The following is a 26,477-nucleotide window of genomic DNA, read 5'->3' as shown; positions in this document are numbered from 1 at the left end:
GTCCTGCAGTGACACAGCAAGAAAAGGGCGGGACAAAAACCTCCAACAGACTAAAAATATAAAAAAATATGCTGAACTGTTTATTAATATCACAACCCTTAAAGCTAAAATATTTTGCCACAATGGCAGATAGTGTTGGGAGCTAAAAAATATCTATTGTAGGTTTGTGTGTTAAAGCAAAACAGGATTTAAACACATATAGTCCATTTGTATCCTTCTGTATGAAAAGGGAACATGTTATTCTGCTTTAAATGTCCTTACATCAGCTGTCAGTATGTTTTGGAATGTATTTTTTTAAAAAATAGAAATGTTTAAAGCACTCCATGAGTATGTGTTCGTGCATTAGGGTTTTATTTTAAATAGAAATACATAAATAAATATTCAAGCATTTCTTCAACATTTTAAAATTATTTTGAACTTTATAAATCTTTACTTTATAAAAAGAAAAATATCTATTGTAAGTAATTGTAATCATAACTGTAAATATATTAGGTACATACATTTATCTTATTATACTAAACTTGCATATTGAGCTTATTTATATGTAAATCATATTTAATTGATAAATGCATTTAAAATTATTAGGTCCACGGGGAAATCGCACTGAGCACTATTGTTATACTGTGATTACAGTTACAGATACACGCACGCATGCACATACACATGTGCGCGTAAGCGCGCACACTCCTCCAGATAAACGTTTCACACACATGCATTTTGAGGTTAAAGGGCATAGGTTGCTGTATTAATAAATACTTGAAAAGGAATGCTTGTTGTAGGTGTGCTGCTTGTATATAATATAGTATCATAACATTACTAGTATTAATTGTTTGAAATCTCTGAAGAATCTCAACATAGTGTACACACACCGGCAGTAGCCCCCGTGGCCCTTTCAGAATTTCACGAGAGGAAATTTTCTAGTTATTATTATTATTTCTATATAATGGGGTACCGCTGCTTTCTATAAATATGGTTCTTATATTCTATTATTTTATTTAATACTTTATATTATATATTTATTATATTAATGTTTTGTGTTATTGTCTATTTTAATGGTTCATTGTTGCACGATGAAAAGTCTGTATACTGCTTTTAATTTATTTAAAAAAAACAAAAAACATTAATTTAAATAAACTTCACTACCCAGCAGGCCTAGCGAGAAAGGAGCGCGATGCTTTCTGGGTAAGTGGGAAGTAAACACAAACACGTTGAACACGGAGAACAAAACATGGAGCTTTCAGAGCAGAAGCAAAAGACGGATATTTTACGGGACTTTCAGGCGTCTTTCTTCGCGATGAGTCGTCTGGTTTCATTTCCCTGGACTGTGAGTGTTTCTGCGAGCTTTAATCACGTCTCCACATAAAGAGCAAAACGAGCGTCACGCCAAACTCCATTCAGAAATGTCTCTATTTGTGCTTTCCTGCTCACTTGTAAACATGCTCAGTGTCAGATTCGGACTGACTTTATTTAACAAATCAGCGGATTCTTCTGTATAATTCAACACGAATATGATCCACCAGCAGGTCGGAATTTAAAGAAACAATATCAACTCTTTATTTACCCCAGATTTATTATCTCTTCTGATTTCTGGAAATTTTCACTAAATTGGCAAGTAAAACTTTCACATAAGACACCAAAGGTTGACATTTAAAATGTCAAATAATTGTGGCTTGAATATGCATTTAATAATTTGAATTTAAAATTTGAATTTAAAACATTTTAAGTGCATATTTTTTTTAAATTTAGAATAAGAGAAGAGTATATATTTAAAATAATGGATACAAATCCAAAGATAAAAAAAATATAAATATGTAATAATATAACTATAAAATTCTATATATTATTTAATCTTGATGTGAAAATTTTGAATGACTCTTTTATGCAATTATAGCATTTTTTATTTTAATTTTAATATCAGAACCAAAAATTGCGAATAATAAAACGTGGAAGCCTGCCAGAAAGTTCAATTAGGGAGTTTAAGTTCATAATTCAGAGAAAAATGTAAATTCTGGAAACTATATTTACTATACTTCTATACTATTCTACTATATATATATATATATATATATATATATATATATAAACTTAATAAATTAGTGAATACACCTCATTTTAAGCCACTTAATAATTTAACAGATTTTTCTACTTTACAGTTTTTAGAAAAAGATCTTGAAAGCAACAAATCTTCAGAGCTGATATCTGACATCCTGAAACAGGTGAGTCAGTCTGCACACAAACAGTTCAGCTCCTCTGATCAGTTATCAATAATATAAATCAATAATGTGTTTTTGTGTTTGTGACAGACTTGTCTTCACTCTCTGAGCCAGAAGTTTCCACCATCAGTCCGTTACAGGAAGCTGTTTCTCTCTGAGCTCATCAAACGGGTTTGTCTTAATATGATTTATTTTACTATTCTGATCATTTCAAATAATGTCTATAAAGTTAGGATCACATTTGGGACAAATTATGGAGTTTAGTTTGATTTAAAAGTAGATAAATTCTTGAGAAACTTCCTTAAAGAACATATCTGAATTCACCATTTTCAGAATTTTATGGCTTCAACTAACAGCTACTTTCATTATCAGTTAATCTCCTAATCATGCTCTTGATTGATTGATGTTTTGTTTGTTAAATGTATAAAACCAACTGAAGAAAGCAAAAGCAAACTATTCTTTTAACTTTCACTTATGTGTAAAAGCCTTCGACATTAAAATTAGAGCTGAAATATTTAGTTTAATTCAGTTTCTTTCATGCAAAAATAACTTTAAATAAAATGCTATTTTCTGCCCCTTAAACATGAAAATTCCTGTTTATCTCTGTTATACATCAAAATAAACAGAATATCTTTTGGTTTTTGACAAATAAATTAAGGCACTTAAAGACACCACATTGGACATTTTTTTTTAGTATTTTCTGACATTTTATAGACCAAACGATTAATCAGTTGGTTGATAATAACCTGGAGATTAATCAATCATGAAAAATAATTGTTAGTTGCAGCCATAGAATTTAGTCCTCATTTTTTTGGAGGTATCCTGTGCAGCTGTGACCTGTAGATGGTGCTGGAGAGTCTGTAAATCTGTAGATTAAACATGAATATCTGTAGAAAACATCATGATAATCCTTAAAATAGTTTCTGAGATTTCTCACTCTGGACTGAAGTGTTGGACCAACATTTGTTCTAAACGTGTTCACAGCAGTAACACATGAATAATGTGTGTGTCTGCAGCAGGAGGCGGCCGGCTGCGAGCCTCTGGACGAACTGTACGACGCTCTGGCTGAAGTGGTCGGAGCTGAAGACACGACTGAGTGCTACAAGAGCTACTTACTGGTACCGACCTGCTGCAGACTCTCCACCAGTCTCTGGACGTTATTAATCCTCTGACCCAAAAATTACACATTTTATCATAGAGAGAACCTGCAGAAACAGAAATATTCTTCAGATTTTCACATTTCTGTGAATGTCCTTGAACGTATCATGTGTGAGAAAACATTTCTGTCAGGAAAAATCACCAAATCTAAGATTAAAATAGTGATTATTTATCAGAATCACTTTATTCTAGATCCTGTTTCAAGACTTTTTAAACATTTTTTTCCTACTTCTAGCTATGACTGTGCTGTTCCCATAGAGCTGCAGGACTTCTACATGTTGTATATTACTGTGAATAACAAGAAAAATGAATAAAATGTAACAGGAGCCACAACAACAAAATAAACTGTTAGGGCTCAGAGGGTTAAAGCTTTAACATGATACTGAGCTTTTCTGAAGATTAAAAACGTCATTAAATAAAGTTTGAAAATGTAAAAAGCACACCAGAGTTGAAAGCTGTACTTTAACACTTGGTGTTTTGGTCCTGCAGCCCTGTGGGGACGCCGTCAGCCTGCAGGAGAGCGTGGCTCTGATCTCAGAGGGGACCACCGGCCTGGTGACCTGGGAGGCCGCTCTCTACCTGGCAGAGTGGGCTCTGGACCACCGGCACACCTTCACTGGCAGGTAGGAACCTCAGCTGGGAGAGGAAACATTTAAAGTCCCTGTTTTTAAACTTGTCCCTTGACTCCTGGGGCCTGCAGGACGGTTCTGGAGCTGGGCAGCGGTGTGGGGCTCAGCGGCATCACCATCTGTCGCTCCTGCAGCCCGGACAGATACGTGTTCAGCGACTGTCATCCCAGAGTCCTGCAGACACTCAGAGACAACGTCCGGCTGAACGGCCTCACCGAGGACACGTCTCCCATGGTCAGCGTGCAGGAGATGGACTGGACGAGCACGACGGAGGAACAGATCAGACGGATCGGGGTGGACACGGTCATCGCTGCAGGTCAGAGTTAATCAGGAAGGAAAACAACCCTCTGAATTTTTTTTAAAAGATCGCCTAAGATACGCCGTTTATCATAGAAACTGTAAGAACAGGCATTATTGTCATAATTTGAACTTTCAGACAGTTCATGAACAAATCATAGGTTACCAATGTTTCCATCAGACGTGACCAAAACTTCTCTTAAAATGTTGATATGTGTCAGAATCTCTTTATTCTACATGTGTCATTTAAAATAAAGTGTTTGCACTAACCAGATCCTGTTAAAAACATTTAATTCTGCTCCTCAGAGACACTGTGAAGACATGATTGATTCTGCAGAGACCAACGGTCACGTGACAAATATTCACTGAAAATCTGTTTACACAGACCAGAGAGGAGAGGACAGGAGAGGCTGTTTACACAGAGCAGAGAGGAGAGGACATAGAGAGGATATATTGCTGAAATGATTTGTTGGGGTTCAGACGGTTAACTTGAATGGTCCTTGTGGTGCAGATGTGGTGTATGACCCAGATGTTGTGGAGAGTTTGGTGGAACTTCTCTCTCTGATCCTGAGCTGTTCGTCTCCTGACGTCTTCATCTGCTCCACCGTGAGAAACCCAGAGACGTACGGCGGCTTCAAGCAGCAGCTCGGTGAGAGGATCAGACGCTTATTTTAAGTACTCTTTCATACTTATTGACCCCGGTTACGTGACTGAACACATTTTGTTTTGACAGAATCTGCAGGAATCAGCCACGATGTGATGACAGCAGCTGTCAGCCACGTGTTTCCCTACAACAGAGTTTCCACTATAGAGATGATTAAACTGTACAGGTGACACAAACTGTAGCACAATAAAGATTTTATTTACAAATGTACATCGTATCAAAGTGTCCTTTTATACATTCAAGTGCTCTGAAGAAGGAAAACCCCGACTGGAATGAGACATTTCTCACCTTTGTTTAACGGACTATATTTATCCAAATAATCCTCTAACCTCTTGTAACAAAAAACAACAAACCAAAAGCTGCATCTTCTGTTTTTAAACCCAGAATATTCAAACGTGACTTCACCTCCCAGACTGACTGGGTCAAGTTTAGATGTCTTAAAGTCTGAAAATGTTGGTATTTGGTCATTAAAAGTCCCTCTGTGGTTGAACCTGTGCCGTCAGGGAGCGGTGATCAGCGGCAGGACGTTCTGGTCCCAGTTGTCGTCCCAGCGCTGCCCCCTGCTGGTGCGGAGGTTCCTCCTGAACGCTCCCAGTCTGCTGTCTGAGCTGAGGAACTCTGACAGGAGAGACTGAAACACACAGAAACAGATTATTTACAAAGAAGCTTCAACAGTGAAGAGAGAGCTCGTCTCTGAATGATTTTAAAGGACCTAAAGAGAATTTAAACAACAGAAATGTAAGTGAGGGCCTGAAGCTCTGACTCTTTGACTTCTTCATGCATGTCACATGTTCATGTGAGTATTTGGGGTTTTTCTCACCTTGAGCTGCTCTGCGAGTTCCTGAGAGTCTCTGAAGATCAGTCCGTTCTCCTTGTGCTTCACCAGCTCGTGTAAACTGAAGAATAAGAAACCGAGTCAGCTTTTATACACATTTTACCCACTATGGCCTCTTTTACATTGCAATCTATATACACTGCTCAAAAAATAAAGGGAACACTTAGGCCGCGTTCAGACTGCAGGCAAATCTGATTCAAATCAGATTCCTACTCAAATCAGATTTTTAGGTCTGACTGTCCACACTGTTTTTAGCAAGTGTCCAAATCGGATATGGCTCTGTTCAGACTGGGCCACATTATTGACTGATCTGACAGGTTGCTGTAGTAACGGCGTCAGATGTCATATAATTGCGATAGCGACAAGAACAACAATTATTGGTGAATTATCTCACCAGTTGAAGCTGATGGCACAGACGGGCAGACAGCAGCCAAACATGTCCACCACCTTCATGGGCAGATCCAAACCACTGGACGACTTATGGAGACAAACACCCAGATCTGCTGAACCTGACCACCCACACCCACACACACACACACACACACACACACACACACACAGTATTATTATTCTTATTCTAGGGCAGAATAATAAGGTACAGTACTTAATATTTATATTTATGTTATGTTACCTAATAAAAGAGGATAATCTTCTGCCTCCAGCCACGGCGTACAGAACTGCACATGCTCTAGCTGCAGAGAGTCGATCAGCTTCATGTAGTGCTGCTTCTGAGGACCTTTACCTGCACGCACACACACACACTTTAATAAAAAAACTTTATTAAAGTGAGAACTGTGAACAGACAGTGCACAGAAAGTTACCTGTGATCACACAGACGACAGACGGTAACGCAGCTCCTGCTTTGATGAAACCTTCGTACTCTGAGAACAAACAGACAGAATCAGCCACAGAAAGGAACTTTATATTTACACTTTAACACATCTCAGAGGGAAATATTATACTTTTTACTGAACTACATTTATTTTACAGCTTTACAGATTTAGATTTATATAAAATGTAAGTAAACTAATAAATGATGACACATTACTAAAGATTAAGCTCCCTATCTGCATTAAAGTCATGAACAGTCATTTTAATCCAACAATATAATGCATGTTATTCAGAAACCAGTCACTGTGTAAGAAGAGTATTTTTACTGAGTAGTTATAAACTACACTGTGGTACGAGAGCATGACGCCTCTGTGCACAGGTCAAAAACCACTAACACTTTCCGAAAAATGTCTAGACTTGTGTTAGTGAGTGAGTGTGTAATAACCAATGATGCATCTCTTTGTGTGTGCATATGGATGTCCTTAATACAACACACTTGATTGCATGCGGAAACCCTGATAATGGAGTGAATTAGCTGGATTTTCAAAATTTTACTTCAGTAAAAGTACTTTTTTTAACCGCTGAGAGAAGTGCTGAAACACAGCAGCTCGTACCTCGAAGCGCCTGCAGCAGGACAGAGAAGTCTTCGTCCTCTGTGGACAGAAACAACACGTTTATTTACAAACATACGGACACAGAAAAGTTTAAAAAACGTTGTAATTTAAAGCACAGCGTCAGGTTCTGTGTTTGACGTTGAGTATCAAAAGAAAGATATTGAGTAACTTATCGTTTAAATAACAAACCTGTGTTGATGTTCTACAAAAAGTTCTGACTCTAAGTGAAGCTGCAGTTTAGTTTTTGTTCAGAGGAAACAGACTTTAAAAAAAAAAAAAAACTATAATCCTGTTATTTACTATTATATTTTTTATCATTTCTTTACAAAAATATCACAGAATAGCTGAAACATCTTGTTTTATTCACACAGTCCAAAACCCCTAAATGTGTTTTTTCATATAGGACAAAGAGAAGTGTTTCAAGAAGCTGAAAATGTATAAAATTATTATCAAAGTAGTTCAAAATCAGCACAGCAGCACAAAATATCAGCCTCTTTTTCAGAGAGTTAAAGTGAAAATGTAAACGTTTGAATCTGCTTTTTTTCGCTGCTCCTGTTGCCTGACGAACTGATTCACTCGTTCCCGACAAAAAAATAATGAAAACTTCAGTTCCTCTCTGCAGGAACAGAGTTCTTCCTCCTGTGTTGCTATTCATCTACTTTCAAAGCTTTAATTAAGTTTCACTGTTGCTTTACGTTTAATTTATTACTGCAAAAAATCATCTTCAGAGCTCTCTTACTGTGAGAATCAGCGGTATCATTTATTCAGTTATCTTATGTTATATGAGAGACAAAGTATTCATCATGATAAATGATTTTATCACTCTGTGTTGAGTCTCCTCCTCTCACCCGTCCAGCTGGTGCTGCTGAGCAGTAGCGCCGGTCGATCCACCCTCAACGCCACCGTGTCATCAGTAAGGTCACGAACTGAGAAAACTGTCCGCTCCAGCTGCACATCGTCACACCTGGAGACAAACGACAGGTGAGTCAGGCTGTAAACCAGCTGGAAGGTTTCATCCTGATCATGTTATGATGCTTCCCTCTGCAGCTCTTTAAGAAACACGTCATGTTCATGTTAATGCTCTGCAGCGTTTCTCACTCTCTGCTCTGGAACTGGGGGTAGGTGTCGGCCAGCCTGCTGAAGAGCTCGTGCTGCAGCTTCAGTGGAGTCTCTCTGAAGATGGAGGCCGGCCGGTCGTACAGAGTGGTCGCCCTGCAAACAGTCAAACATGCTCTTTACTCTATTTCCATCATAAACACTTCCTGCAGCCTCTATTTCATCCCAATGATCAACATCTTCCTGTACACCTGTTGTATACTATCTATCTGATAAATGTTATCTGCCCCCTGGTGGATGATTCATGCACTGCAGGCCCGACTGGGCTCATTTACAGAGCTGCCGATTTTCTCCACAGAAATCTTTGCTAATTTAAAAAAATAAAAATAAAAATAAAAATAAAAATAAAAATAAAAATAAAAATAAAAATAAAATAAAAATAAAAATAAAAATAAAAATAAGAATAACACTTAGAATGTTACTTATATTTATTACTTAGATCAGCTTATAATTACTTAGTATTCTGTAGCTTATTTAATGTAATAACATGTTGAAATTGTATCAAATTTTATATTGAAATCGCTCAACATTTGATGATGCACTGCATCATTTTATGATGCACTGCATGCAGTCTGTCCACCACAATTCAAAATATAAATATACATTTCCACTTTATTTGATATAGAGAGGAAAGTTACATATTTGGATGTATTTATGTATGCAATCTGCTATAAAATGACTCAATGATGTTCCTTAAGAAAATGCTTTGGTTATTATAATTTCAAGGCGTCAGAGCTGTATTTTGTTATATTATAGAACATGAAAAGTGTAAAAGAAATCTTACTTGATGCCCCAGTTCTTCTGTAAGTCGTCCTTCATGGCGTTGGTGACACACAGGCTATGAGCAGCCAGAGGGCCGAAGAAGTGCTCGTACCTGGAAGAAGAAGAAAAAAAAGATTATGTGACACTTCACAAATCCAGAAATCACACAACATAACTAACTGCTTATTTTTCACTGAGTTGAATTTTTTTTACTGAACATCTGTGTAAATTTAAGAAAAATTTGCAGCATGTATTAATGCAAACAGTTGTTGCAGAATATTTTGCAATAGGAAAATTATTAGAAATAAACTGTATAAAAACCTATTGAGCCTGTTCAGGAAATCCGAAAATACAAAATCCATGACATGTCCTGGGAGGCCTGCAGGAACATGTATGGGACGACCCAGACCAAATTATATCAGATATCGGCTCCTGCAGTCGTCAGTCATTAATCGTTTATTAATGGATCTAACAGTAAACTGTCAGCATCCTCCTCACCACTTGGCTAGGCGGACCAGCGGGTGCTTCTCTCCGTGGCTCAGGGCCATGATGGTGAAGCCGTAGTTGTGCCAGTCAATGACGAACCTGCTGCCGCGCAGGAAGCACACCAGCCAGGCCATGGCAATGCTGGGCAGCCCCGGGGGGTTCTGGGACACACACAGGAGTAACTGATAACAAATATTCACTGAAAATCTCTTTACACAGAGCAGAAAGGGGAGGACAGGAGAGGCTGTTTACACAGAGCAGAGAGGAGAGGACAGGAGAGGCGGTTTAAAATTAAACAGTGTAAAACATGTATTTTCTTTGTTATAAGGACATGATTAATCAACATTTCCATAGGAATATATACATATTATATAGATTAAATACCTGCATCAGTAAGTGAGACTGTGTTTCCATCTGAAGCAGCACATGAAGCAGCTGCACACACTGCAGGATCACCTTCGTCACATACGTCAGGAGTTTAGGTCCCACTGAACAACAACAACGACAACAAAGAAAGCACTTTGTTAAAAAGACATTTTTCTCAGGAAAAATAAATCAGCTTCCAGTTACCTTGAACACCTTTCACTTCTGCAATGGGAATGATCTTTATGTTCTCTTCCGTCAGCACGTCCTGATGAGGTTTAGTGTCTAAAGGAGAGAAAGAGTCACATTTACAGCTCAACTGCTGCTAGATCTTTGTGGACTTTAATATGCATTAATAATCTTTTAATACTGTGATTGATTCTGCTGAGAAGAACAGTCACATGACAAATATTCACTGAAAATCTGTTTACACAGAGCAGAGAGGAAAGGACAGGAGAGGCTGTTTACACAGAGCAGAGAGGAGAGGACAGGCGAGACTGTTTACACAGAGCAGAGAGGAGTGGACACTTGTGGGCACTTGGAAAAATGTTTATAAATAAATTCCAATTTTTAAAACTACTAAATTCAACTTGTTTTTATTTGTTTGTTATTTCTGTCATCTAACTGTGTTATTCTGCACAAAGACATGCTTGAGTGTTTCTGATTGTGCTGATAGAGCTGCAGGACTTACAGGTTTATACAGATTTTATATGTTGCAGTGAAACACAAGGACACAGAGAGGAAATGGGGGTAAAACGGGCTTTTATAGTTTTTCTGATCTATGTAAAACGGATGAATGTTTGAGTGGAAATATTAAACTTTATTCTCACCTAAAAACCCGACAAAAGTGACGTCATATCGGTGTTTGCTGAGGGACAGCGCGTGGTACTGCATCCGCGGGCTGCGGCCGATGTCCCCGAGCACCAGCACACACACCCGGCGCGCCGTGCCACCGTCCCGCCGCCGCAGCCTCCACACCCACAGGCCCAGCAGCCCGCCGCCGACCGGCAGGGACACAGCCGGACACGGAACACCGCAACCCGCGGCACAAAGAGCCGCTAAAAGCGCCGCAATTAGTGCAAATACAGCGAGAGGAACCGTGCAGGTGCCGCACGTCGCCATGTTTGTTTGTAGTTTTTGATGACGTGGCTCAGCGGAAGGGGAGGAGCTTCAGATTTAAAGGGACCGCACACTTCATGGTGTGTTCAAGTCGGTTCAAGTGCAGCAAAGAAAAAAGTCCGGTCATCACACAATAAAAAAGATTTCCCTTAAAATAATTTATAGATATTCGACTTCTATCAATATCTGACAAAATTAGTTAAGTTAGTGTGGGGTTTTTTTTTAAAAGAAAGGTTCTTACTGTGTCTTTCTCCTATATATTGTACTTTTTTGTATATATCAAGTTCAGGTTTTTTAAAAATAATGTGCATGGTAATTACAGAATAACAGTTGTCCTAAATCTTCATGCACGGCTCACACTACCTCCTCCACGGACTCTTCTGGGACTATCCTTCCTTTGGGTGTCTCGTTCCACTTCTCGATCCCGACGAAAACAACTCTTCGTTGCTGAACATAGCGATCCACTTCATCATTTCCTTTTCAGTGCACCCCATCTTCCGTCCATCCTTTTCTTGACCCATCTGTGTACAAAACCCATTCGTAGGGTTTCTCTTCTGTTTGTTCTGGTTTCAAGGCTGGTTTCTTCACTGGTTGTGCTGGGCCAATCTCGAGGTCAGGGTCCAGCAGGATATCCTCCCATCTTCCCCATCTTGCGTTCGTGGCTTTGGTACTTTCCACTGTTCCTTTTCGCAAGTATCGATGTACTTGGCTCTGGGTGATGACTTTGAATCCCTGGCCTTGGGCCAGCTCCTTTGTTGCTCCCCAGTACCTTGCCAGGACCGCTAACTCTTTCTCTTCCTGGGGATACTTCTCCACTGAGGACAAAGTGTAGCTCCACAAGCTCATCAGTCCCCCTCCTTCGTTGCTGACCTTCACCATTGCATCATTGCCATCACAGCTCACCTCTACCACCAGCCTGGTGTTAATGCTTCTCGGCTCCAGCCTTACCGCCTCCAGTATGGCCTTCTGCAGTTTTTCTAGGTTATCTTGGTCCGTAGCTGTCCAGATCAATTTCTTGGCAGACTTCACATTCAGGTCTCCTTCTTTAGTTTTCACCTCTTGGGGATTTTTCAGTATTATTAGCGCTTGGCCATCTAGGCATGTGCCTGCATAGTAGAACCCCCTCTTGTCCAGCATGTCGTGTATCTGTTCTTCAATTCCTTCTAAACCTCCCTTCACATGTTTCAGGAAGTGCTGCATGACGTCTTCGCTTCCAAGTGGAGAATCCGTCTCCGATCAAATATACTCGATGTGGAATTCTGGCCACCCTCCTGGCCTCTGGATCACTTTTTCCTCACAGATTTGGTTCTTGGGCTTCTGCCCCCGCTGCTGCCGCCATCTCGCGGTGCTCTGGGTCTCTTCGTCGTCTCAAGTCGTCTGCTCTTCAAAGCCTCCCTTTGCACCTCGGGTAGGGATGAATTTCAGACTATGGGTTACTCAGCGCCGCTCTCAGGGACTCGATCCTCTGTTTCCTCGGTCGCTCCTCCCTCCGCTTCCCTGCTTCGGGTTTACTCGCGGAGCTCTGGCTCTCCTTAGCTGATCACCAGACAGCACTGCTTTCCTGCAGGCTGCTTCTTTTTGGGTTAGGGTTAGGGTGCGTCTTCGCTGCCGTAAGCCTCTCTCTTTCTCCTGGGTCACTTCACACGAATAGCGGTGGCTTGTCCCTGCTGTGGTTCATGCAGCCTAAAACAACTTCACATCAACATTACGTCTTGGCACCAGATCAACAATCAATCAATCAATCAATCAGTCACTCAATCAAAGGGTCTCGGAGGGTTGGAGACATGGACAACAAGAGTCGGATTGTTGAAGTGGAACAGCATCAATCATTTATGACAGTGGCGGACTCAAACTGTGGTAGGGGCAGGGGCGAAAAAATAAAAAGGGCCCATTCTGCACAACATGGGGCCCCACAAGCACGCAAAAAGCTCTGATGCATCATGTAAGATGAAATATTAGCAATAAGTTAAAAGGAGATCCAGATCAAAGTCATTAACGATATGGTACTGACAATTAAAAGTATGGAACCAAACCATCTAGGGGGGTCCGGGGGCATGCCCCCCCGGGAGAAAATTTGTACATTTTTAAGTAAAATGCATCTATTTTGTGCACTTTGAGAGCTAAATGAGAGCAAACATCTCACATAACATTTTTCACAGTTCGGTGATACTGTATTATAGAATCTCTAGAGAGCACATCATAATTTATTGTATAAAGGGGAACTGTAGAGGGCAAGTTTTTTCATGTGTAAAGGGCAGCCAATAAGGCACTTTCTCTCATTTTCACCACTCTAGAGGGCACTTTCGTGCGCTTTTTCAACCACGGAGGCACCAAACAGGAAAAAGGGCACTAGAAGGGCACTGATTAAGACACGTTATTGAATTTTCTTGCGCTAGAGGGATCATCATCATAATTTATTGTATGAAGGGGCACCCTAGAGGGCACCAAATTTGCACGTGTAAAGGGCAGCCAATAAGGCACTTCCTCTTGTTTTCACCACTCTATAGGCACTTTAGCATGATTTTTCAACCATGGAGGCATGAAGGGGGGCGGTCGCCCCTCCTGCCCCCCCATATCATAAACATAGTGATCGTGAATTAACGGTACGCGCTAACTGCGCACAGAGTGTCCGGTGCTTGTTGTAAACAAACAGATCACTGTTTCTCCTGCAGCAGCAGCACATACACACTGTACTGCTACAGAGCTAACTGCAGCGGCTCTTCTTAACGAGCCGGCCTCCGGCTCGTTAGCGGGTCGTTAAAAAGAGAGTAAGAAGGAGTCGCTGGATTTGTCTCCAGTCACTTTCTTGAGAAATAGTAATGACGTGGGTCTAAAGCACGCTCTACCTGTTGGAGTTAGAAATTTTGTAATAAAGTGATTGAGACAGGCGAAATCAGTAGAAAAACTACTGACGTTGCCCTGTCTCAATCACTTTATTACAAAATTTCTAACAATCAATCCAGTCACCACACATACTGATACAAACTGACCAATATTGCATTCATTTCAACAGTTATTTCATCAAGTCACATCAGCATTGTAACTCATCATTTTACATACAATCATCATCAACTTTTCATTAGCATCTTTTTCACAATAATCATACTGGATCAACATCAATCATTACAGTGCCATTCGTGCATCACATCATTTATTAGGAAAGTGCCCAACTGTCATCAACTGTTGTTACCCTGCTGGAAAGTCCCTGATTTCCACAGTCTCATACCACTTAGCTGGTGTGTGGCGAGTAGAGATCTCAACTCACTTGACAATATATATATATATATATATATATATATATATATATATATATATACACACACACGTTATATAATATGATTCTGGGACACACACACAGGCATTGTGCAAAATCCCCAAAACACTTTTGGGGATTTTGTAATGAAGCCTGTCTGACGTCACTGCTGTTACCTCCTCCTCCTCTCCTCTCCTCCCTTACTCTCCTCCCCTCCTACTCCCCTCCTTTCCTCTGTGTATTTCTGTCCCGGAGCCTCAAACCGGGACTATCGGACGGAGAACATGCGGGCAGCGGGGCAGCGGCTGGCCGCGGTGCTGGCTGTGTTTGCCGCAGTGTTTGGCGGCTCGCAGGCGGAGATGATCGATGACGTCCTGGGCAGCCTCTCCAGGGGAGCATCCTTCCTGGAGCGGCAGCACGAACACATCAACCTGGACGGGGTGGTCGGGTTCCTCATGCTGCAGGGTAAGTAAACACTCTGCTGCATGCAGAAGGAGTGTCCTCTCCGTGTCCTCTCAGCTGCAGGACACATCTGGAACAGATCTGCAGTTTGTTTATCTGGGGGGCTCAGAGAGCGGCTCACTTTTTAACAAATAAGCTTCAGGCACAACTAGCCCACTACCAACAATAATAACTTTATTTATAGATGCAAAGATGCAGAAGTAAGTGGTTAACAAAACAAGATCAGATCAGTAAACAATAACAAATGGTGAAAAGGAAAAGGCTTTTATGGAAACGTCAAAAGCGTCAAAGACAAACCAAACAGACTCACACACCCTCTTATTTTAGTTTGTATGGTTTAGTGGGACACTGATAAAAAGTACTTTTTCGGACTGCCCCCTGCGGACGATAAAGATTTATTTAGTCAATTAGTCATGTTTATGTTTTTTCATGCTGAATGATTTCTTTTCAAGAAACACAAAATATTGAAAGTGGTGCTTTTGCATGATTGTTTGTGGAGAAACTCGGTTTTACGTCTGTCGATGAAATCAACTGACTGATGATTTTAGTGTCTTTAGTGAGGAAAACCCAGTGCTTTTTTACAGTATACATTATAATATAATAGCTTGACAGACAGACAGATAGATACTTTATTATCCCAAAGGAAATTCAAGTTGAAAATGATCATTTAAGGATATAATGATCAATATAATTACTTTTTAGACCTCCAAATACAACTGTTACTCCAACTGCATTTTATATATATTATTATTTTTAGAAAAATAAAACTATGTTATGTTATATACATTTTAAAAGGATATTTATAGTTAAATGCTTCCCATTACAAAACATTTATTAAAAGTATAAATATAAATTAAAAAATGTATAGTGAACACCATTTCTAAATCATGCCAAGCTACATTTTCTGCATTATATATTGTGCAAAAAAAGTTTTCATAAAGGCACAAATGTGGAGATATTTCACTCAACACCTTAAATGCAAACCTCATGGTGGCGCTGCAGGAGGAGTCTGAGGGTTCATCCTCTGGGGAACATGAATGTGTGTAAAAAAAAAAAAATGCAATTCGTATTATAACTGCTAACATTGTTAATTAACAGGAACATAGTAAACATAATAATTGTTGAATGTTAAGGTTAATAATTTGTTCTGTGGTTTCCATCTGCACAAACCTCTTCCTCAGAGGGACATTATTTGTGTTTTCTGCTGTTTTGTGTCCCAGCCGAGCTGAAGGAGGCGGTGCGGACATGGCCTCACAGCGACCCGGTCAGCTGGGCTCAAAGGACGTCCGCTGTTGCTCTGGTCAAACGTCTCGACCAAACCTTCGCCAAGGCCGTCGCGGCGCTGCAGCAGAACGACCCCAAATACTACCGAGGTGAGAGATGCTCCAGCTGCCAGAAGTCCAGGAAACAAACCGCTCAACTACACCAAATGATAGATACTTCTTACAAATAAAGAACGTTACATGAACACGTTAGCAGTAAAATCAACTCAAATGTGATGCAAGAAATGGAAATACAGTCATGGAAATAATTATTAGACCCATGTTTTCTTCAATTTATTGTTAATTTTATTGGCTGGTACAACTGATAACAACAAAAATAGATGATACGAGTTTAATTTAAGAGCTGATATCTAGACATTTTCCATGTTTTTCTTGATAATGATTTTGATTATCAAGAACATCATGGAAAATGCCTAGATATCAGCTCTTAAATTAAACTCTTATCAGCTATTTTTATTGTTATCATTATATTTGTCCAAACAAATGTACCTTTAGTTGTACCAGGCATTAAAATGAACAAGAAATTGTAGAAAAAGGGTGGTCTAATCATTTTTTCCATGACTTTTTTAAAATTTAATTAATTTAGTTTTAGTTACTTTTCAGGTTGAGATTTAACATAAAAAACACGATCAGTTTTAAATGGTTAGACATTTAAAAAAAAATTAAACCTCATAAAAGTAAATTAAGTAGTTAAAATGAGACAAAATTAAAATGCTGCTTACATAAATGCATAAATACAAATAATCTGATAATGTTTTTTTGAATATATAAAACATTCTACATAATGACAACTTTTACTTTTGACACTTTCAGTACATTTTGATATTCTGATACTCTTACTGTACTGGAGTAATTTCACAGTCCACCAATCTTCCACCACTGGTGTTGATGAAATAAAAGTTTAGCACATGTAAATAAGCATTAGTTAATGATAATAATGAATAACCAGGAGACACACAGACCTGTGTCGAGGCCGTGCCGTCACTTAATGTTAACAGAAGTTAAAATAATGTTTGTCTGAAGTGATTTGCATCTGCTGCAAATTGTAACAGGTTCTTTCTTGAGCAATGCTAAAATTTCCGCCAAGTTTCATGAAAATTGAGTCATTAATCCTGCTGACAAACAGATACACAGAGCAAGCCGAAAACATAACCTTGGCAGAAGAATTGAAGGTTAAAGTCCAACTGAAGTCACATTTAGTCGCCTGTTTTCAGTCATACAATGTCAACAATGTCATGGGGAATTTCCCTGTAATGAGTGTTTCCAAACCACTTTCTGCTTTAGTAAAACCAGTAATATATCTCTGTGACACCTCATCACAGGAAGAGTGATTTCCTCTTTTCAGCTTGTTTCATTTGATGCTTGAAGAGATAAAACTGCAGAAAAGAGAAGCATAGATTGGAGAAAAGTTTGTGTATTTATGTTCTAATGGGCCATTCACACTGAGCTGTTTGAACTTCAGTAAAGTGAATGAGTATTTTCATGGTGTGGTATTAAGGATCTGAACACTGAACCTGCTGTGTGTCCTGCAGAGTTTGAGCCGCTGCTGTCGTGGAGTTTCTACCTGGTTCCTCAGGAGTGGAGCTCCACAGACCCCAGCCTGGTGTATCCCTCCACCATGACCACCGAATGCTACGACGAGCAACTCAGTGACAAATGTCTCACGCTGCTGCTAGGAACCTGGTACGAACACACAGTAACAACACGGTCATCAACAGTCTTTCACTGATCATATGTGTCACTTTGGAGAGAACTAAGGGTGTCCTGTCTGCTCAAGAGGAGCTCTGACACATTATAAATGTTGATTTGTTTATGTCTGTCGCCTTCAGTTATCACTGTGCCCTCAGTTTTGACAGTTCTGCTCTGTGCTCTGATTGGTCGAGCCTGTTAAGGTCGTATTCAGCCCGAGAGGATCTGCAGATGTTGCTCAGGCCTAAAAATAGTTTGACCTGTCCTCTGCACGTTTTTCAAGTAGCTGTTGAGAGTATATTTTGATTTACAGTAAATATGAGGTGACTTTTAATAACCCGTGGCCAAAAGAGTTTAAATGGGAACATTCCCGCTTCAAAATTAGGATTTTCTGCTGTTTGTCATTGATTGACTGATTTAATTTATTTGTATACAGTCATTACGTACGTTAAAAATCACAGAGGACAAAGAGACTGAAGCTGAAAGGCTTCTATCCACTGTGGCTCTCTGGTAAAACATTTTAAACATCACAAAATAAAGAGCACAAGGAGCGCAGACAAACACTCAACACAGTAAACAGCTGGCTGGCGGCAGGATAGCTGAGACAACATGCTTTTATTTTGAAAAACAAAATAGTTTAAACAATTAAAATTCAATATGCTTCATGCTACGTTGCAACAATTTATTTAAAGCCAATTCAAATGTGTTCTGACATGTGTTTTTGACCATTACACTATTAACCCACTTAGCCCCAACATCTCTATAAATCTCTAAGTCGTGCAGCTCTATGGAATCAGCATAATCATGGCAAGAAGTGGGAACAACACAACATGACTTTGTGCAGAATAACACAGTTATGTCTCTGAGGAACAGAATTTAATGTTTTTAACAGGATCTGGTTAGTGCACATTTATTTTAAATGACGCATGTAGAATAAAGAGATTCTGACACAAATGTCAACATTTTAAGTTTCGTTTTGGTCACTTTTTATGACGGAAACATTCATAACCATTCAAAAGTTGATTTTTTCCCCACCATAAAGCCTGTTTTTTACAGTTATCCTATGATAAACTGTTTATTTTTGAGGATATTTAAAAGAAAACATACCGTTCAACTCGGCAGGTTCGTGGTTTCAGAGGGTTCAATCGAAAAATGAATGAAGTCTGTAAACCTGCCCCTTGTAGAGTTATGATTGTCTTTTATGAGTGAACAACAAGTACTTTGGTACCAGTTTTGTAAGTGAGCAGCATCTAAATATTCTTTTTTCCACTGTCAACCTGTTAATCTTTTAAAATGTGCATGTTTTAGATGAGGGCGTGGCCAAAAATCAGTTTATTTTGATCTTTTTGTAGTTTTCTGCTGCAAAAAATGTAACCGTGCAATCTGCACTTCTTCACTGACTTGAGTGAATGTGTGAGTGTGAGGTAACTGACGAGTGTGTGTGTGTGTGTGTGTGTGTGTGTCTGAGCAGGAAGATGAATGGGACGCCCTGCATCGTCACCAAACCCTGCAGGGACACCATGACTCGCTTCGGCTGTCCTCACTACTCTCTGTCCCACCAGCTGCTCTACTTCATGATCGGGAAGATGGTGAGACGTTTAAATAAGTTAGTCACTGAAAGCACCAGGTCCCTTTAACGTGATGCATCTGGTCTGTTTATTGTGTGTAGAAAGGTGCTGGAAGATGCTTTTTTTTTTTATTTTTTTTTTTACATTCTGCCAGGCAGTTTCCCTGTTCTTTATGTTTTTGTTAAGCTAATTGCCTCCAAACTCCAGAGGCATACAGTCATGGAAAAAAATTATTAGACAACCATTGTTTTCTTCAATTTCTTTCATTTTAATGCCTGGTACAAACTAAAGGTACATTTGTTTGGACAAATATAATAGCTAAATATAATAGCTAAATATAATACAAAAATAGCTGATATCTAGACATTTTCCATGGTTTTCTTGATAATGATTTTGGTTTTTATCAAGAAAACCATGGAAAATGTCTAGATCATAGGTCTAATCGTTTTTTCCATGACTGTAGTTTATGCAAAGATGGAAGAGCAGTATCAAGCTTCTCTTGTAATTCTTGGAAAGAAAAACAAATAAAAAGACAAACTATTTCCTTAAATTTGTTTGTAAACAAAGGCCTTATCTATACTGCCCTACAAAGCCTAACTGCAGTAACTACATTTTTGGTCAAAATTGAGTTATAACTAAAAAATGAATGAATGAACTCCTTGATGTCTGTTTTATATAGTTACAAAGCTTTAGATTTCAATGTTGCTTTATTTCAGAGAAATAATTATATAAAAATTGCAGGAACTACAAAATCCAACTCAAAACCAAAGCAGACAGCTGTAAGTTCGACTGTGATACAATGTAGTCTTGTATTTCTTCATTGTGTTGAATAGTGAAGACAAGAAGAATGGAAATTATACGTTTTTTTGATAGAGAAATTATTATCTAGATAGTGATTAAATAAAAAAGTGAGATAAAATTATATAAATACTAAAATATAACATTAAGTCTAAAATACACAAATCTTTGAATAGAGTTATTAAACACTTTAAATACACTTATAACAAAAATAATTTGAAAACGTTTATTCACTGAAAACAAAGTATAAAAGCAGAAATAAGACAACAACATTGTAGTTACTGTACTCTGTTTTTGCATTACTATTAAACCTTTTCCAGCAATTCAAAACCAGAGGGCAGTAACTACATTTTTGGGGTCAAAGGTCAATACATGTAGAAATAAGTGTCATATTACTTACCTACCATAACCCATTTGGCTTGCCAGTAGACAAAAATATTTAAAAAACTTTAAAGCAGTTTTTCTCAGTTTTACCCTTTGCGTGGTTACTGCAGTTAGACTCTGTAGGGCAGAATATTCGGGTTAGAGGACATGTCTGGAGGTTGGAGAGCAGGAATGGTTTGTCGTTTTCGAGACCAAAACAAGTGAAAGACATCCTAAAGAGGAACAGCATACATCTTTTAATATGTAGTTACCTTAAAAAACACCCGCACATGCCCTGAATTCTCAGCAGGAGGTAAAAAGAGATGAATAATTGAGCAGAAAAGAGACGAACCCTTGCTCTGTTTATAACCTGGACTCCTATTTGTGTTTGTGTCAGCGCGGCTGCACCAACCTGCTGAAAGGTGACACTCGAGCATCCCGAGCCAACATGACCGAACTCAGCTACCAGAAGATCTTCTGCTCCAACATGATGAAGACGAACCAGGACATCATCAGAGATGGCCTGACGGAGCAGACGGTCGACATCTTCATCGAAAACAGTCAGTTTAACAGCTTTCTGCTCCATCAGCGCTAGGAGCGTCGCTAGTTCTACATCTTTTTCTTTCTTTTCTTTTCTTTATTATATTTTGCATATTATTGCCTGTCAGGTCTAGCCTGGCTAACGCCAGACTATATCACAAATGAGATATAGTCTGGTTACCAGCCATTCATTTCTCCGTAGAGGAGGCGTGGTAAACGATCCTCCAGAGCCGTTTATTGCGCGCTACGAATGTCTATCAAAAGCGTCTGTACGTAGCTCTTAGCCAATTGTATCAGTTATACCAGATGACGTATATAGAGCGACATAAATTCGAGGAAGCCTCGAGCATGAACATGACTGATGTTTACATAGCCAGACTAGCCCATCTCTACTTTGAGACTAAAATGCTCAATTCTGCTTCTGCAACATTTTTTTGCAGCATATTGTGGCTCTGGCTGCTCACAGTCTACTGGCAGTGTGTGTGTGTGTCTGTGAGAGAGTGTTGCTTGCTGCTTTGCTTCTCCAGTTCTCGCTTTCTACAAGATTTTTTATTTTTACGCCTTATTCCCCCTCATGTCATTCAGCCACACACATCCACTGATTTTATGGTCAATAGACGAGCTGCTGCGGGTCCCTCGGCGGCTCCGGTCTCCCCCGGCTCGTAGCGAGATCACCGGCGTTACAGCAGTGAGCGGTAGCGGGGCTAGTTGGTAGATTAGGCTTTGGCCAAATCCTGTCGGAAGCAAGGCTAAAATATCAATTTTGGTGGTGATAAAGGAGTGTAAAGTCAAACGTTGTTCTGCTTTTAAAATAAACTTTGGCTCTAAACAATCTAGAACACTGTCTACAGCTAGATCCAAAGAGATCCGTAAGAAAACTACAAAACTACAAGTGTCCGTCTGTCGAGTAGTACGCCTCGTCTTGCCGTCCCTCCCTATTCTGTGATTGGATCCCTAAAACAGGGCTAAGAAACGGCCACAGACACCAGACCCTCTCGCAGTTCGAAATGAAATCGAGCGCGCAGGGCAGTATGGGTATACCCAGGCTATGTCAGGTCAGAAACTTGCATGATCATTTCTAATGTAATCATGCTTTCAAAAGGGTAAAAAAAACGTGTTTTATTTTTTTTAATCTTTTATGACCTTTTTCTAAATAAAAATATAATGTAATATTAAGCTAATAAAACCCTTTGGATATTTTGATATCTACGTCTCAGAAGATTAAACTGTCATTAACCAGTTTGGGCTGCAACTAATGATTATTCTGTGTTAATCTTTAAATATATTCTCGATTCATCAGTTAATCATTCTGTTTATGAGATGCCAAAAAATTGTGAAAAAATGATTTTTTTGTCCAACCAACAGTCAGTTTACAGAGATATAAAAGAGAGAAAAGGTCGGCGGTTGGTTTAAATAATGAGAGGCAGTGGGACGATGACCAAATTTAATACTTGATCAGCTTTACTGGCCAGGTAATGTAATTTGTCTCTCTCTCGTAAAAAAAATACAGAATACGAATATGAATTATCAAAAATAACAAAAAAGTTATTCAAAAAAAATGTAAAAAAAAAATGTACAAATACATATAAACACATATTGCTTCTATGTTACTGTTCTTTTTATCTTTGTTTGTATAAATATTTATTTAAATTAATTAATTTGATATTTTCTTCTGAATATTCTGGGTATATGATTCACCGTTTGTAATGTTAATTGCGTTTTTACTACTTTTTAATACATTTTTGTTTATTTACTTTTTGCAGAGGATGTTTGTGTTACTGGAAGAGGTTGTTTTTTTTTATATTTATAAATGTTTGTTAAGTTAATGAGTAAAACTGCAACAAATAAGCCTTTGGATGTTGATGGTGTGAAAAGCAGCTTTAGAGACGCTGAAATCTGAATAGTTGGCTTTTTAAAATTTATTTAAAAAGTGATTTAAAGGATTAATGTAACACAAAATAGGTGCCAGAGATTTGCTTTAACAAGTTTAGAAAAAATCTGGAAAAGAAATCCACCAATAGGACTAAATAAGTTTATATCAAATAAGTAATATTCCATAAAAATTGACCAAAGATATCAAAACATCAAGTAGTATTATTTTAATTGAGTCAGTGGGGATGCATGTTTAGAAGTTTAGTGTTTTTTTAGTGAATATTGTGTTATGTCAGTGACTGACTTGAGTTCCTGTGCTCTCCGTCTACAGTCCTGATTTGTGGACTGGCCGGTTTCTCCGACTTCTACAAAGCCGACTGGCTGCAGCACATCCTCCGGCTGCAGGACGAGGAGGTGGGCTGCTTCGGGAGAGACAGTGAGTGTTTGAACTGAAAATCATTTGGTGGGCTAACGCCGTCAGAGCTGAATTATTTGCAACCTGTAAAAATGACCTCACCTCGTATCGACTCTGAGTGTTTACACGGATTCCCGGTTCCCAGTCTTCCTTGTTTGTTTGAATCAAAACCCGTCAGATAAGATAAACTTTTATTGATCATGAAAGGGGAAATTCAGGTGTTGCAGCAGCAGAAATAAGGTTAAAGTTCAAATAAAACAAGGATGAATAACATAAGAGGTATGAATAACCAGTGTAAGAGTAGAAGTATAAAAATATAAACTATTTAAAGATAAAGTTACAAGGTAAGGTGACACGGTATGATTAATGTAATACATGTAAACAGTGCACTCCAGAATAATATGTATTCTGATTGTTTAATGAAACGTTTGTGTTATTGTAGCGTAATATAGTATATAATGTAGTAAAACAGTAAAACATAATGACATAGTATAGTATACAGTGTAGTATGAGGTAAAACTCTGTATTAACACTGTATTAGTAGTAATAACTATCACATTTATGTATATTTATAAATTAATCAGCTCTGAAAAATATCAGGTTCCAGGTTCTTTTAATAACAAGAGCCACAAAAATCTGTGTTGTACAAGTTAGTTAATATTTTTACTTACAGTCTGAATACAGTGAGGTTTTCACCTGCAGGAGACAGACGGGCAGTTTATCTTGTTCTGTGCTGTTTGTTTCCTCAGAGAGCATCATCTCTCAGATCATCGGGGACGAGCTGCTGGAGCAGCTGCAGCCGCTCAGGAGAGTGAAGAGGAGGGAGAAGATACTGCCAGGTGTTAGAGGAACACATGGAAATATAAATACAGAAACCAGGCAGTGTAGTTCATTCAGAGTAGATAAGTTGTTGTTTTTAAAGAGACATATTTTTAAAGGATTTACTGGTATGACACTATATATATATATATATATATATATATATATATATATATATATATATATATATATATATATATATATATATATATATATATATATATAAGTTAAAATAAGTCTTTTAAGGAGTCTTTTAAGTAATCCTTTAAAAGTCTTTTAAGTAATCCTTTAAAAGTCTTTTAAGTAATCCTTTAAAAGTCAGGCCTTAAAAGTTCTTAAAATGAACTATTTAATAAAAATTCCACTGAACTAAATTGAAGTAATTCTTTGAAAAAAAAAACAGCCTTTTAACAATAAAAATATTCATTTCTTTCACCATGCTGCCTTATTTAGTTATTTCAGGATTTATTTTATTCAAAGCGATATTTATTTTAATTTATTTTATTTAACTATGACTATAATGGCATACCATAATTAATAGTTTCTGTTTCTTTCCTTCTGACCTTTCCTCTTTCATTCAAAAAATTCTAGTATATAAATAAATAGTGTTAATTTAGCTAATTAAATCAAATGTATTTAAATCAATTTTTATAATAATGTGTAATAATGATAATAGTTTTTGTTTGACCTTCCCTCTTATGTTTAATTCCAAGTATGATCTATATGGAAAGTATAATGCGATAACTTCTGTTGTTATTTGGTGCTATATAATTAAAAATTGGCTTTATTTTTATCTGTACTTTATCTAGACTTTTGAATCCGATCATTGAAGTCCTAATATCTGTCGACTTTAAGTAAAAGTTTGAGTGCAGAAGTTTGACTTCTAAAGAATATTTTAATTTAGTGTTTTTTCTTGGTTTGTAACTTTTCTCTCTTTTGTGTCTCATCTGTCAGACGGCTGCTCCAGTCACATGACGGCGGTGGCTGTTGGCGCTCTGGGCGGATACCTGAACTACTACCTGACAGAACAGGACATAACGAAGAGGCCGCTCTCCTGAACGCCACACACACACACGGACACACACGGACACACACACACACACACACACACACACACACACACACACGCAAAGCATTGTAGCTCATCAGGCAGAGACACTATATGTTACTTTATGAACATAGTCAGTCGTAAGATGATGAATAATCCTAATAAATCTCTGGGATGTGGCTGTTTGGCAGACTTTTATATTTTTCATATTGTATGCTTTATTCCTCGAGCTGAATCCGACCTACAGCTATGGATCGAATTAATCCCAAACAAGATGTCTTTATTTTAGAGGTAGTGATGCTCCAATCCAGCAGAGTTCACAGTTAGTCTTTACAGATAACCTGAGTGGTTAAAAAAAATGGTAAATCTGATCTTCAGGCAGTCCATCAGCTGGCTCAAGAATTTCTCTATTTTTTCTCAATGAAATCAGGGTTCAAGATGTTTTTTAGGGATTCTTTTTTGAGAGAGAAAAATCACAGAATAAATCAGTGGGTCAGATTAAAGCAGGTACAAGGAGTTTTAACTGGTTATGAAAGTCTGAGTTTAATACTGATGCCTCTGTATGACGGACTTCAGCAAACATCAGCTATTTCTGTATAACCAGGGTCTGAATCCCCACAAAATCAAACAATCTTATTTATGGTACGTTGAAGATTTTATGTTTACGTTTTCCCAGCAGGCAGCGAGTAGTACATGAAAACACAGCCGTCCTTCTCCTAGACAGGTACATAACATGTTGAGACGTGGTTTTATGTCAACATAAATTTACATTAGTGGTTAAAACAATGTTTACTTTGTTTCACCATCATCATATTACAGTTATAAATCTTACATCGCAACAAAAAGATACATAACCTCACCACTCTGGCTCCTGCAAACAGCTGTGTTTACAGAAGGAAATAGGACTAAAAATAAGTTTTATCTTATTCATTCATTCATTTCTTATCCTGAACTGCTTATCCGAACTCAGTTTGCGGGAGCGCTGGACCCGATTCCAGCTGACATTGGACAGCCACATTAGCGTGTTTCCACTGAGTACTTTTTGAAAAGCGGCTGAGTGTTTTGGCTCCACCCACTAGTTAGTTCCCCTCGGCCTCTGTTCCCATACAAGTACTTTTGTAGCAACTAACCAATGGAGTTAATGTGACAACAGACCGACGCGGCATCAGTGTTGCCAACTTAGAGACTTTGTCTCTATATTCAGCGACTATTCAGACCCCTCTAGTGACTTTTTTCAAAAAAGTGACTAGCGACAAATCTAGCGTCTTTTTCTGGTGTTA

The 26,477-nt window shown here is 38.4% G+C and overlaps 3 protein-coding genes across 4 annotated transcripts; 2 read left to right on the top strand and 1 right to left on the bottom strand.

The window, feature by feature from the left end:
* The first annotated feature begins 1,189 nt into the window (after positions 1 to 1,189).
* eef2kmt (eukaryotic elongation factor 2 lysine methyltransferase) lies at positions 1,190 to 5,171 on the top strand. 2 transcript variants are annotated; one of them, XM_059348976.1, is made up of 8 exons: positions 1,190 to 1,324; positions 2,154 to 2,216; positions 2,304 to 2,384; positions 3,233 to 3,331; positions 3,861 to 3,994; positions 4,072 to 4,316; positions 4,809 to 4,946; positions 5,031 to 5,171. In XM_059348976.1, the coding sequence occupies exons 1-8, from the start codon at positions 1,229 to 1,231 to the stop codon at positions 5,129 to 5,131; spliced, it is 957 nt and encodes a 318-aa protein (XP_059204959.1). In that variant the 5' UTR covers positions 1,190 to 1,228; the 3' UTR covers positions 5,132 to 5,171. The 2 variants fall into 2 exon arrangements, with proteins under 2 accessions (XP_059204959.1, XP_059204958.1); XM_059348975.1 differs by having other exon boundaries at positions 3,230 to 3,331.
* On the bottom strand, positions 5,139 to 11,223 carry alg1 (ALG1 chitobiosyldiphosphodolichol beta-mannosyltransferase). The gene is made up of 13 exons (XM_059348974.1): positions 10,799 to 11,223; positions 10,176 to 10,253; positions 9,990 to 10,093; positions 9,618 to 9,766; positions 9,142 to 9,231; positions 8,340 to 8,453; positions 8,090 to 8,205; positions 7,242 to 7,280; positions 6,618 to 6,677; positions 6,428 to 6,538; positions 6,191 to 6,305; positions 5,782 to 5,857; positions 5,139 to 5,592 (listed from the first exon to the last, which is right to left on the bottom strand). Exons 1-13 carry the CDS (start codon positions 11,088 to 11,090, stop codon positions 5,461 to 5,463), a joined length of 1,476 nt encoding a protein of 491 aa, XP_059204957.1. The 5' UTR covers positions 11,091 to 11,223; the 3' UTR covers positions 5,139 to 5,460.
* Positions 11,224 to 14,574: 3,351 nt separating this feature from the next.
* c13h16orf89 (chromosome 13 C16orf89 homolog) lies at positions 14,575 to 25,407 on the top strand. The gene is made up of 8 exons (XM_059347893.1): positions 14,575 to 14,805; positions 16,023 to 16,175; positions 17,618 to 17,768; positions 19,246 to 19,363; positions 20,901 to 21,063; positions 23,247 to 23,351; positions 24,080 to 24,169; positions 25,104 to 25,407. The coding sequence occupies exons 1-8, from the start codon at positions 14,625 to 14,627 to the stop codon at positions 25,205 to 25,207; spliced, it is 1,065 nt and encodes a 354-aa protein (XP_059203876.1). The 5' UTR covers positions 14,575 to 14,624; the 3' UTR covers positions 25,208 to 25,407.
* Positions 25,408 to 26,477: the final 1,070 nt, after the last annotated feature.

This window comes from Centropristis striata, chromosome 13 (genome assembly GCF_030273125.1).
Source record: "Centropristis striata isolate RG_2023a ecotype Rhode Island chromosome 13, C.striata_1.0, whole genome shotgun sequence".
NCBI classification, from domain to species: domain Eukaryota; kingdom Metazoa; phylum Chordata; class Actinopteri; order Perciformes; family Serranidae; genus Centropristis; species Centropristis striata.
The sequence above is the reverse complement of the archived record's forward strand: the minus strand, read 5'-3'. Positions and strand labels throughout refer to the sequence as shown.